Consider the following 13,908-nt stretch of genomic DNA (forward strand, 5'->3'; position numbering starts at 1 on the left):
ATTATTGATGTAATATTTGAACAATTCTATGCAGGCCCCATTTTCAGCAGCCATCACTCCAACACCTTATCCTTGAGTAATCATACTAAAAATTGGTACTAGAAAACCACTTGCCATTATATCAAACACTGCTGTAATCTATTTGGTTCAGTAAATTAAGCTTAACATTGTCTCTGTTTTTGTTTTTAAGTTGCCACAGCAACGTGCAATAGACTGGCATGTCTTAAGGTCAACATTAGGCCAAAAATGGCAAAAATGAAACAACTTTCTTTAGAAACTTGTTAGTCAATCACTGTATACAATGCTTGAAATTGCCAAAAAAAAAACAAAAAAAAAAAAACTGAAGATTTCATAGAAAGTTGTTCACCACAGTCTTCAAAGACAAAGGACAACTGGCTCTAACAAGGACAGAAAGAGATGTGGAAAGCCAAATGTACAACTAAACAAGAGGATAATTACACAAGAGTCTCTAGTTGAGAAAATCCTCAGCTGACAGCTTCATTGAATTCTACCGGCTCAACACCAGTTTCATGTACAACAGTAAAGAGAAGACTCAGGGGTGCAGGCATTATGGGAAGAATTGCAAAGAAAAAGCCACTTTTGAAACAGAAAAACAAAAAGAGGAGGTTAGAGTGGGCAAAAAAACACAGACATTGGACATCAGATAATTGGAAAAGAGTGTTATGGATCTTAACCCCATTGATCTTTTGTGGGATTTTTTGATGAGAACTCTTTGAACTAGTTTAAAAAGGTCCTTTTTTTTTTTTTTTTTCAAATTGTAATAGTAATATTTCACATTATTAATGTCCTGACTTAACATTGTGATCAGTTGAATGCCACTTTGATGAATAAAAGTACCAATTTCATTCCACAACTGTACATTGTTCCAAACTTTTGGCCCCAGTGTGTATATATATATATATATATAATATATATATATATATATATCCAATCTGCTTGTCCACAATTAAAGTAAAGCTGCTGCTCAAAGTGATGCAGTCAACTAATCTGAACTTATTTGAATTAGTATACAAATTTTAGATATTTTATAGACTTTTATCGCATCACGCATCGTTTGGGCACGGTGTTACACACAACAAAACTACTTTTTTTATTGCAGAATACTATTATCCAGCAAACCCTAAACAAACAGGTTAGCATATTATTGCAAGCATTACTTTGTTTTATGTTGCAAAACATCCCTTTCCATTTCTTTTCTCAGTGTCTGGGTTTAGGTATCGAGTACCATTGTCAGGCGGCAACAGCCATTAGTGTTAATCAGCACTCACACTCCTTTGCAGTTAGTTTTGTAAATCATCCATGCAACAAGAAAGGCCCGGCACTGCTTGCTAAATAACAGACACAGAGGATGTGAACACTGGAGTTAGCCAGGTTCAACGTGGCTCCCTGTCTCCCCTTGGAGCAAATGGACCAATATGAGAAAATGGAAATTGATTCTAGCTAGTCAGTAAATTAAGAATTCACTGTATTTATTTTGTGTGTGTGCATTCGGGGAGATGTGTTTTTTATTGTAATTCGAATTTCATAGGTAATTGGGGATGTTGAAAATGTAAACAAGAATAAGTGCATCTTTGGTTTTGTCAGTGGAACTCAGTATTGTCTTTTGCTGCGCTACCTGATAAGGCAGTAGGCAAAGAGAGTGGCGATTGTGTAAGAGAGGTGATTAGCCTTTATAGGTTAATTGTTGAATTGGAACAGAGTGAATTTCAGTGTCAGGTTCTTGGTAGTGCGAACTGTACTCAGATGTAAATTTCAAGGATTGTGTTTCAAAATGTAAAATCAAAATGCAAATATATGGGTGTAAATCAAGGACTGGTGGGAAAGGTATTCTGACATGGAATACAAAATATGCTTCATATTTCAGACCAGTGCTGGGGAGTATCTGACTACATTATTTAGTAGCGTGACAGTACTTCAGCTGTTTTTAGTGTAGCATTTCCTGTAACAAGCTACTACTTCCAACAATCAGAGGGGTATCAAAACACAATAAGTTTTGCAGCTGAACGAACTGAGATAATATTGAAACATAATCTCCTAGTGTCCTTATAACATTTTGTGAAATACTTTTGACTAAGTTCTATAAATTGTTTATATACTAGGTATATAATAAATAGTTGTCCCCTAATTGTCACACAAACCTTGTTTTTTGTGCCAGATAAATACTGCTCTGATTGCAATAAAATAAAATGAAAAAAATATAAATATATAATTTCATGAAATAAAGTAATAATAATAAAAATACTAATAATAATAATAATAATCCCTTTTTGCCTGAAAATAGCCAACAAGAGTAAAGCCTAACAAAACACCACCCACCTACAGACCAAGGTCTCTAAAGCCAAACATTTAAGGGTAGAGATGAGAAGGGTCTGATGTCAAATGTCTACTCAAATGGATTCCTTGCTTTTCACAGGTTTTCTAATCTTTCCATATGGGTGGTTTAAAGTGTTGTCCATGCGTATGTGTGTGTGTGCATTGGTGGAAAGAGATTGTGCTAATCCATGGGTGTAATCGGAGATGTACAAGTGGTCTTGGGTGAGTTTGGACAGTCCACAGAATGCAGAGGCCAGAATTGAATCTGAAGGACAGATAACACCAACTTAAGCTTGTAGAACCCCAGAGGAACACAGGCACCTCAAACTAGCATAAGTGTGTGTGTCTACCATAAACTATTTTCTATGCTGTTTTTTTCAGCAACTCTTTATAAGCGAGCACAGCATCACCCAACTGACTTACTAATTGTGTTACTCTACTACATGTTAACAGGGCTGAGTGGTTTGATGGTATGTTCAGCGCAGCTGTAAAAATATAGATACGTCCCTTTTATAATAATAGATATATTTGTATATGTAATGATGCCCACAGCTATCAGAGGGCATCATTAAAGGAATATGCTGGTTTGATACAAGTTAAGCTGCATCAGCAACATTTGTGGCATAATATGATTTTGACGGTCATTTTAGGCTTTTAAGGTTTATGACATTATGTAGTCATGGCAACAAAGCTTTAAAATTGGACAAAACTGTACACAAAAAAAGGTTAGTAAGAAATTTTGTCACACGGAAATCACGCATGTTAACACGCATATTGTTTATGTGGTTATACTTCTAAAAGAGTGAGTATTTTAAAGTTTAAAGATTGGCCTTTACGCTAAGAGTGGCTAGGGTTGTTACGAAGCAGAATTTTAACTTGTCTTATTAGGAACTGCAGATTGTTGAATTTAGAAATCAACTGATGTGTGTTCAAAGGTTAGTGTATCTGGGCACTTATAACAGTTTTGAATGTTGCTCATCTAATCATAATTTGGGGTCTGAACTATCTGTTTTATACTGTTAGGTAAATTTTTCTGAGTCTTTGTTATATAATGTGAAGCTGTCTTTGCACTGATGCAAAACTTACCATTCTTTAACCTTTTCTTTTGGTTTGCGTTTATCAAGATCCAGATAAAATAATAAATATACAAATGTGTATTGAAGTACAGTTCATGTTGTGTGTGTGTGTGTGTATGTGTATATATATATATATATATATATATACATATATACATATATACATACAGTATAGTAGGTATTAATCCCAACTCTACCTACTAGTATAGCCATCAAAGAAATAAGCGCTCCTCGTGTGAAGACCAGCGAGTCTACCTGTGCGAGTCCACCGAGCAAGGACACCGACAAGGCGCCACTAACAATAGCGCTTAAGTATTTTTGGTTTTATCTCTTTTATTATTTTACTTCTACATACTAACATGTCTAGATCACAAATAACACATGCCTTCAAGCAAATCCCTGTTATCTCTTATAGATAGCTCACAAGATACAGATGCAAGACCAATGAAACCAATGCAACCAACACAACCTACGGCCACTTTGCACTTCAGCACCTGCTCCACTCTCATTTACATTTACATTTATGCATTTGGCAGACACTTTTATCCAAAGCGACTTACAGTGCAATTATTACAGGGACAATCCCCCCGGAGCAACCTGGAGTTAAGTGCCTTGCTCAAGGGCACAATGGTGGTGGCTGTGGGGTTCGAACCTGCGACCTTCTGATTAACAGCCCTGTGCATTAGCCACTACACCACCACCACTCGCTCTCGTTCTCAGTGGGACTCTGGAATTGCCAGTCTGCTGTGAACAAAGCTGCATTCATTCCAGCCTTTGCCACACAGACCACCCTCAGCATCCTGGCACTGACGGAGACATGGATACGTCCTGAGGATACAGCAACACCTGCTGCTCTCTCCAACAACTTCTCCTTCTCTCACACCCCTCGTCATACCGGTAGGGGTGAGGGAACAGGTTTTCTCATTCATAATAACTGGACTTTTTCACCACAGTCTACAATACATCTTTTTGAATTCCATGCCGTTACTACAATGCATCCCACAAAAATACATGTTGTTGTCATCTATCGCCCTCCAAGCTTTCTTGAGGAGTTGGATGTCCTGCTGTCCTCCTTGCCAGAATATGGCAGGCCAATTGTGGTTCTTGGCGATTTGAACATACACCAAGACAAGCCACAGGCAACTGAACTGAATTCTCTTCTGGCCTCATTTGATTTGGAAAGACTACAGACCACAGCAACTCACAGATCGGGCAACCAGCTGGACCTCATTTTTACACGTAACTGTACCACCTCAGATATTCTTGTTGTTACACCTTTACATGTCTCTGATCACTACTTTGTTCAATTCAACATGATTCTCCCATCTATAGTAAAACCGACTCCACCATTGGTTTCATTTCGCCATAATGTCCATTCCCTCTCACCTTTCCACTAATGTCTCTAACTCTCTTCCCACAATAAATGTATTTTCCACGCTTGATGTAAACACTGCCACAGACACACTGAACTCTACTTTAACAACCTGTCTTGACAATATTTGTCCTCTCTCCTCTAGACCAGCACGTACTACCCCACCCAGCCCCTGGCTGTCTGACGTTCTTTGCGAACATCGGACTGATCTCAGAGCAGCTGAGAGGAGATGGCATAAATCTAGAGATCCAGCAGATCTAGGTAAATATCAACTTCTGCTTGCAACTTTTTCAGATAACGTTAAAGCTGCAAAAACCTCCTATTACCAGACCAAGATCAACAGCACCACAGACACTAGTAGCTTATTTAGAACATTCAATACACTTCTCTGTCCTCCCCCTCCACCACCTGACACACTGACAGCAGATATCTTCGCCACATTTTTTACAAATAATGTTACAACCATCAGCAATACATTCACTGCACCACACCCTGTCAAACACCTGGCTCCTGTATGCAACCATTCTTTCTCTATGTTCTCTCCTTTGACTGACACTGAGGTCTCTAAACTCCACCTCTCCAACCACCCAACCACCTGTTCCCTTGACCCCATTCCATCACACCTTCTCCAGGCCATCTCTCCATCCATCCTACCTGCACTTACACACATAACTTACAGGCACTTTTCCCACTACATTTAAGCAGGCTCGAGTAACCCACTGCTGAAAAAACATGTACTTAATCCCACACAGATAGAACACTACAGACCAGTCTCTCACATCCCATTCATGGCAAAAACACTTGAAAGGGCAGTTTTCAATCAGATCTCTGCCTATCTCTCACAGAACAAGCTGCTGGATGACAATCAGTCAGGCTTCAAAAGTGGAAACTCCACTGAGACTGCCCTGCTGTCTGTTACGGAGTAGCTAAGACAGGCGAAAGCTGAATCCAGATAATCCATTCTGCTGGACCTTTCTGCAACCTTTGACACAGTCAACCATCAGATCCTTCTCTCCACCCTCTCTACTCTGGGCATCAGAGAACTGTGCTTGACTGGTTGACCTCCTATCTCTCAGATAGGTCCTTCAAGGTAGCCTGAAGAGGTGAGGTATCCAAGAAACATCATTTACTTACTGGGGTACCTCAGGGATCAGTGCTTGGGCCACTTCTCTTCTCCATATACACAACATCACTGGGACCCATCATTCAGTCACATGGTTTCTCTTACCACTGCTACGCTGACGACACGCAACTCTACTTGTCTTTTCAGCTCAACGACACCACACTGACTGCTCAAATCGCTGCTGTCTGGCAGACATCTCGGCCTGGATGAAGGAACACCACCTGCAACTCAACCCAGCCAAGACGAACTCCTTGTCTTTCCAGCCAACCCACCGTGCAGCTGGGTTCAACTACAGTATTGCCTTCCAAAATGGTCAGAAATCTAGGGGTAACCATCGATAACAAGCTAGATTTCACAGACCACATCTCAAAGACTGCAAGATCATGTAGATTTACACTACAATATCAGGAAAATAAGTCCTTTCCTGAACATGTCACACAACTGCTTGTTCAGTCAATTGCCATAACTAGACTGGACAACTGTAACTCTCTCATTGCAGGCATTCCAGCATGTGCAACTAGACCTCTGCAAATGATCCAGAATGCAGCACAATGTCTGGTCTTTAAGGAGCCAAATAGAGCACGTTACACCACTCTTTGTCTCTCTCCACTGGCTGCCGGTTGATGCACGTATTAAATTCAAGGCTTTGATGCTGGCATACAAAACAGTCACTGGGTCTGCTCCAGCATACCTAAAATCAGAAGTCTGCGGTCGGCTAAGGAACGTTGCCTTGTTGTACCAAAACAAAGAGGCACCAAAACACTTTCCCGGACTCTCAGTTTCATCATAACATGTTGGTGGAATTACCTTCCCAACTCCATCCGTGAAGCTGACTCACTCTCTGTCTTCAAAAAACAGCTAAAAACACATCTTTTCCAAGAGCACTTAACCAGTCACAAAAAAATAATAAAAAAAAATAAAAATAAAAATAATACTTGTTGCACATAAATCTGTTTTGAATGCTATTCTGATGCTAGTGAAACTTTGTAGTATGGCACTTTTCGTACAAATGTCTCCTTAAGATGATTTGCTTATGTTTTCCTCTTTTGTAAGTCGCTTTGGATAAAAGCGTCTGCCAAATGAATACATGTAAATGTAAATAATTTACAATAGCTACACCAAATATAGCAGTTAGCCCTATAGATGTGATTATGTCCTGGTTAATTTCATAACCTCCATTCCCTGATGGAGGGAATGAGACATTGTGTCGATGTAGTAACACTAGGGGTCACCCTTGGGAGCCCCAAACACCTCTGATCTTTGAGAAAAGGAAATTGGGAATTGGCAAGTGGAATTTGCATGCTACTCCCCCAGACATGTGGGTTTAAAAGGAGCTGGCTTGCAACCACTCATTCAGGTTTTGTGCTGAGGAGCCGAGACAAGGTCCTAGATATTTCAGCGGGTAGTTCAGTGTTGAGGCAGGAGGGACACAACGTCTCATTCCCTCCATCAGGGAATGGAGGTTACAAAATTAACCAGGACGTTCCCTATTTCCTCCTCTTTGGGCAGGGTGTGGTCTTCATGGTGTCTTCCTCTTGGGAGTGACCCCCCGACGCGGACGCTATATGGTGCCCAGCTGAATGATTTTTATTCCTTTTGAGGAGAAAAAAAAGAGAAGAGGCCGGTTACTTGATGTTGTGTCGATGTAGTTACACTAGGGGTCCCAATACAAAACTGCACAACTAGCTGAATTGTGTTACGTGGACTGGAGGTGCGAGATGTGCAGACCATTTTGTGCCTTGTAGCCAGTGCACCTGGCCGTCATGTAACCTCCCCCAAAGCTCTTACGAGCATCAAATGGTCACCTGAACCTTTGGGACAAGTCGACGGGCCAAAAATGGGGACCGGCCTCTTCTCTTTTTTTCTCCTCAAAAGGAATAAAAATCATTCAGCTGGGCACCATATAGCGTCCGCGTCGGGGGGTCACTCCCAAGAGGAAGACACCGTGAAGACCACACCCTGCCCAAAGAGGAGGAAATTGTGTGGAAACACATCACACAGTCTTACCGAGTCTTGTCGGCAGTGTCTCATGTGGAGAAGTCCCCATGGTAGCTCCTACCCAGAGTGGGGAGGAGCTCTACAAACACGTGACCGGGGGCAGAGGGGCCTCACGTACTGGGCCTGCATAGAGTTTCTCCGCAAACTCACCTGCCACAGGGCTAAGGAGGAAGGACATCCAGGGTCCACAACTTCATGAACACGACTGAGGGGTAAAAAGCGCACATCTTCACCTCTGGGAGGGGAAAGGTGCAATCCGCAAGCGGTAAACCTGGCCAGCTGTCCCGCATCTTACCTGCTTGTACCTGACAACACACATGATGAGACCGGCTCAACCCGGAGGTTGTAAAACCTTGCAAAGGTGTTGGGTGTTGCCCAGCCCACTACTCTGCAGATGTCTGCTAAAGAGACACCATTGGTCAGGGCCCAGGAGGCCACCACAAGTGAGGAGTGTGAGTTATGAGAACCAGGTCTGGGTGTGCCAGTAGGGTGCTACTAGGACGAACTGCTCCTCGTCCTCCCTGACCTTGCACAGCTTCTGTGCAAGTAGGCTCACTGGGGGAAATGCATACTTGCGTAGCCCCCAGGGCCAGCTGTGTGCCAGTGCATCTGTGCCTAAGGGAGCCTCGGTCAGGGCATACCAGTATACTGGTATGCAGTATACATTGACATGACCCATCCACGAATGATGTTGGCAGCTCCCAAGCACGTGAGACAGCGATCGTGGCCGTCTGAAGTGGAGAGATAGCGACCATAACCAGGAATTATACACAGATGGAAAAGAATATTTAAAAAGATGCTCCATCAGTGCCACTCTTTTAGTAGGAAATATCCTCTTTTATTAGGAAGAATATACTATTTTAGATGCTGAAGCACCCAGGGGCGTTCTCTGCTCACCACCGGTGCAAGAGGGGGTGAAACCGTTGCAATACACCATAAATCTAACAGCTTGGTTTTCAGAGGTAAATGGATCGCTGAACAAGGCTCAGACGAAAAAATCTGAATAAGTGGTTTCAAGCCAGCTCCTTTTATACCCATATGTCCGGGGGAGTGGCATGCAAATTCCACACGCCAATTCCCATTGGCCTTTTCTCAAAGATCAGAGGTGTTTGGGGCTCCCAAGGGTGATCCCTAGTGTCACTACATCGACACAACTTCGAATGAGTGACAGATAGGAAACAAAAAAAATCCAGCAATCCTCATTTCTCATCAAATGCTGGAGAAACTTGAGGAAAGGCATTGTAGAAGTATTAGATGGATGAAAGATATTGATACCCCATGCCAATCTACCTGTAAGCCCCCTCTTCATCAACGCTTTAGTCAGAAATGAAGCACAAGTCCTCTTCTTACCCTATAAGGGCTCTCAGCAGCAGACACAAAAGAGCAGTCTGAATGAAGGCTCTTGAAAATGTTCACCTGTGATACTGTGCTTTTTAACCTCTTAGGCTTCTCTGTGGTTCAAGAGATGTGGGGTGAGGCAAGCTGTGTCTTTCAGAAGTACGCATCTGAGATGAGGCCTAAAAGCTTCTGTGAGGGGACTTGAGAGGGGCTTGTTCTTTTATGTTTCAGAGGGACACAGAGAAACTTAAGTTGTGTGGAACTGTCTGTTTTGAAAGACAGTTTGCCGAGATCTTTTCATTCATGGCTGAAAGTGATTTCTGTTTATTAATAAGTGAACAGCATGTGTCAAAATATTCCAAATGATCATCAAGTGATGAAGCTGGCTCGTGAATATGTCAACCAATACAGAGGAAGTTAAAGTAAAAAAGTTGTGTTTAATCAAAATAAAATTGACAAACATTCCCTGCTGTGTATAGCAAGTAAGCTCTGAGCATTAACCAATACTGACCCTGACAAGAACTTGAGGGAAGGGTCCTCGCGAGTTTTCAGGCACGTTGATTGGTGGAATGACCCAGTCTCGCTTCTGTCGTCTCAGCCCACTGGTGGAGCCTCGCTGGTGTTGTCGTGGAAACGCAAAGAGTTGAGGATTTTGATAGTGGCTTTGGGAGGATCTAGCATATAAACCATCCCCAGCAATCTGTGGAGAAAAGATATGTACACTCCATATGAATTAAAATTTCACATTAAGACAAAAACAAAGACATAAAGCACATTTTTGATGATAAAAAGAAAGCATTAAAGCATTGTAAAGCTGTAATGAGAAATAGAATCATGAAAAACCACAGAAAAACAAATCCCCACAAATGATCTTTTACATTCTTTATAAATAGTAAATGGTGAATAGCCCTTATCTTATTTGTCTCTAGTTATTAACTTTTATTGCATTTTTCCCTCTATACAATGAAAGTGAATGTCTTAGAAAGGTCAAAGACATAATTCTAATATCTTTGACCAGATCCATTAAATTATTAAAAATACATTAAAAATCCAATTCACACAAACTATTACTTGAATACTCCTCTTCAATGATGATTTTTTCCCCCCAAAGTAATTTTTATATATTTTTATTCTGTGGCTTAAAGTGAAAAATGTCACGTGGAGTAACCGTCCTGAAAAAGAAAAATAGTAGTGCAGACTAATCTTGCATTATTTTTTATTTTTTTAAAAAGCAGTCTGTAATAGGTAAAGTGGGTAAGGAGGAGGCAGGAACTGGTGAACAGTCAACGTTAGTTTTAATAACAGAAATTAACTCAAATTAACTTTAACACAAACACATAGACACACACAGCAGCCGCATGTGGCTGGCTCTCTCTCTCTCTCTCTCTCTCTCTCTCTCTCTCTCTCTCTCCTTTTGAACTGATCCTCAACGTCCCGGCTGATCAGCCCAATTCAGGGCCTGGCATGTGCCCTCACTGCACCTCCTCATAACACAGTGAAAACATTTTCAGATTTTATTAATATTTTTGAGGATTTTCTCCCCTTTTCTCCCCTAATTGGCATTCCCACTTCCCAATGCACACTAGCTCCTCGTGGTGGCGTAATGGCTCAATATGGGTGGCGGAGGATGAATCTCTGTTGCCTCCGCATCTGTGACAGACAATCCGAGCTCACACTATTCTCCGTGGCATCCATGCACAACTCACTATGCGCCCCACTGAGAGTGAGAACCACATTATAATGACCACGAGGTGGTTACCCCAACATGGCTCTACCCACCCTAGCAACCGGGCCAATTGGTTGCTTAGGACGCCTGACTGGAGTCACTCAGCATGCACTGGATTCGAACTTGAGACTCCAGGTGTGGTAATCAGCGTCTCTATTGCTGATCTACCCTGGCCCCCAAATATGATTAATATTTGAAAAACATTTGTCAACCAGATCAAAGTTGTGTGGTGTAACCAACATTTATCTATTTTGTTGTCTTCTGACAAATAAATAAATAAAAGACCCCAAGACTGTCTGTAAAGAAAAAAAAAAGAATTGGCATATTATTAAATATCAACATTATGACATTTCTCTGAAAATGCACATTTTTTTCAGGCCATGTAGCGTAACCCAGAAAAAAAAAAGCTTCTTGATATTCTTAATATTTGTAAATTATTTTTTAATAGTTTTTTATTTATTTATTTTATCTAATTTATATTTATTTATTAATATAAAAAACTGTTGGAAAACTCTTTTTTCTATTATTAATAATTTAGTTATATAGTGCATTCATGTGTATTTAAAGTGCAACTTAATGGTTACACCAAACAACAGGTAATTAATTTGTATTTATTTGTTTGGTAGAAAATGTTATGTTATTGGTATGAAAATGAACTAATATGCACACCAAGATTACATTTCAATGAATTTATATTGTTTTTGACACTTGTCAAATATTTTGAAGATTTTTTTCACCTCACCTAGATTTAAATATATATATATTTTTAAACTCTTGAATTACTTAAAAGAGACAAACACTCCTTTAAAAGAGCAGTTACCTGTCTAATTATTACTAATTACCAATTATTTCAGAGGTAATTTGAAACAGTTGCCAAGCAGCTCATGCATACCAGAGCCCCGAGACAGGACCATAACAATATCCGTGGTGTTTCTTCTAAAAGGACCAATCAAAATGACAAATCACGTCAAGGCCTCACCAGCCCATATAACACAGCAATATCAGAGTGACGCATAGCATGACATTTCCTCATGGGTGCCCAATGAAAAAAGATTGATGAAATACCACATCAATAATTTAGACAAGAAAAACTAGAGCTGCTGCTGACCCCAACTTGATTCATCCAAAGGCCAAGGAAAGGGCTTAGGCGACCAATTTCTCAAGCCACCGTTTTAGAGGGAACATTTCCCAGTGACTGACTGCCATGGATGTCAGTGTGGGGGGACTCTGTTTTGGTTAATTTGGTGTCTTTAGCGCTCATCTCTGAATTGTCAGCTTTTAATGTAATACTGTGTTGCCATTTCTTCCCCTGACACCCCTCTATCTTTGGCACTGTATTGTCAATTCTAAATGCTTTTGCCAAATTACAGTCTTCTCTCTCACTTTCCCCACTCTCTCTCTTTCCCTCGCTCTATCTGTCTCCCCTCCCCCAGCTCGGGCAGCCAACTCGAGCATGCGTAGGTCGGTCAGTCTGTCAATGTCTCACAAGCACGTTTGTCAGCAGAAGAGCTTGAACAGATGTGAAGCAAATCTGAGCAAACACATTGTATTTGTCCCTCTTTTGTTTTAATTTTTCACAGCTTGATGGCTCTGGCTGCAGGGGCTCAAGCAAGCTTAGAAAATGGAGGAATTGTAGCAGAAGGAGGGAGCAATGAATGAGTGAGGAGGGCAGCTGTGATGTGCTGATAACATCACTTCCACCTCAGCTCTGCTCATCCACAAAGCTCACAGGTACCTGCTGCTGCAGTAAGAGAGAGAGAGAGAGAGAGAGAGAGAGAGAGAGAGAGGAAAAGAGAGAGATGGGCCACATCTAGACCTTTCAGGGGGCAGCAATTACTGTGCATAAGAGGGTGATATAGAGAAAGAAGAGGTTAGATACAGAGAAAGAGAATGATAGAAAACTCAAGTTGAGCAGTGGAAGCTAAATAATACTCACACGACATGCATGTACATGAGAAAATTTCAAAGAAGCAATTTAAAGGTGACGTGTGGATTTTTTCTTCCAGGATATGATGAATACAAGGACAACTGGGAAAGTGGGACACCAGCACTTAAAGGAAAATTCAGTTGACAGCATTTGTAGCATTAACATAAATATTAATTTTGACTTGTCACTCAAGCAAAAAGCTTGGCTACAGTGAGGCAATTACAATAGAAGTAAATGGGGCCAATCTGTAAATGTTAAAATATTCACTGTTTCAACAGTATAGCCACAAGACATAAACAGATTGTGTGAACCCAAAAACGCTATATGTATCAAACATGATACAGAATGTTTGACGGCTCCTGTTTCACTCTGTTCAAGCTGAAAAGCCAAAAAACATATGGTATATGTTTAGTGGTTATTTATGAAAAACATGTGGCTTCATTGTTCATATCGATCTATTTAAAATGGCAGCAGACTTTTGCAAATAATTACTCTTATGTTGGGATAAATGACAGCTTATTTTAATAAAGTAAAACTGATTGTATTAATGTAATGATTACATTATTATTGATATTTTAAATGCTGAAAATAAGCACCTTGTGCTTGGTTAAATTTAGTATATTATTTATTGAAAAAGCCAGTTAAAATTACACGTATCAAATATGATACAACGTACTTTTGAGGTATCTCTCAATCACCATCACATTCCATTCACACCAAATACAACAACAATAATAATAATAATAATAATAAATTACTGAGTCTTGAAAAATCTGACATACTATATATGATGTACTTTATAATATATACATAAAGTGTGAACTAATATTTCTGTGTATTTTTAATATATGCAGCCTGCTTTGTCATTATAAAAATCATTTAACATTACTTTATGGGGTTAATATCATTTTATATCATTTTTTAACCTTTGCTGTGTAAAGTTATATCCAATTACAGGTGACTATACTGCCCTACAAAGGCAAATACCTTTTTGAATGAACTCGTTAGAGTAAA

The 13,908-nt window shown here is 40.3% G+C and overlaps 1 protein-coding gene across 1 annotated transcript in view; it reads right to left on the reverse strand.

The window, feature by feature from the left end:
• Window positions 1-13,908, reverse strand: part of LOC127633033 (cadherin-4-like) — a 389,224-nt gene that overhangs the window by 118,556 nt on the left and 256,760 nt on the right. Inside the window, exon 5 of the mRNA XM_052111894.1 lies at window positions 9,753-9,941. Within this exon, the coding sequence (XP_051967854.1) occupies window positions 9,753-9,941 (189 nt within the window). The remainder of the gene's footprint in view (window positions 1-9,752; window positions 9,942-13,908) is intronic.

The sequence above is a fragment of the Xyrauchen texanus genome, chromosome 39 (assembly GCF_025860055.1).
Source record: "Xyrauchen texanus isolate HMW12.3.18 chromosome 39, RBS_HiC_50CHRs, whole genome shotgun sequence".
Lineage (NCBI taxonomy): Eukaryota > Metazoa > Chordata > Actinopteri > Cypriniformes > Catostomidae > Xyrauchen > Xyrauchen texanus.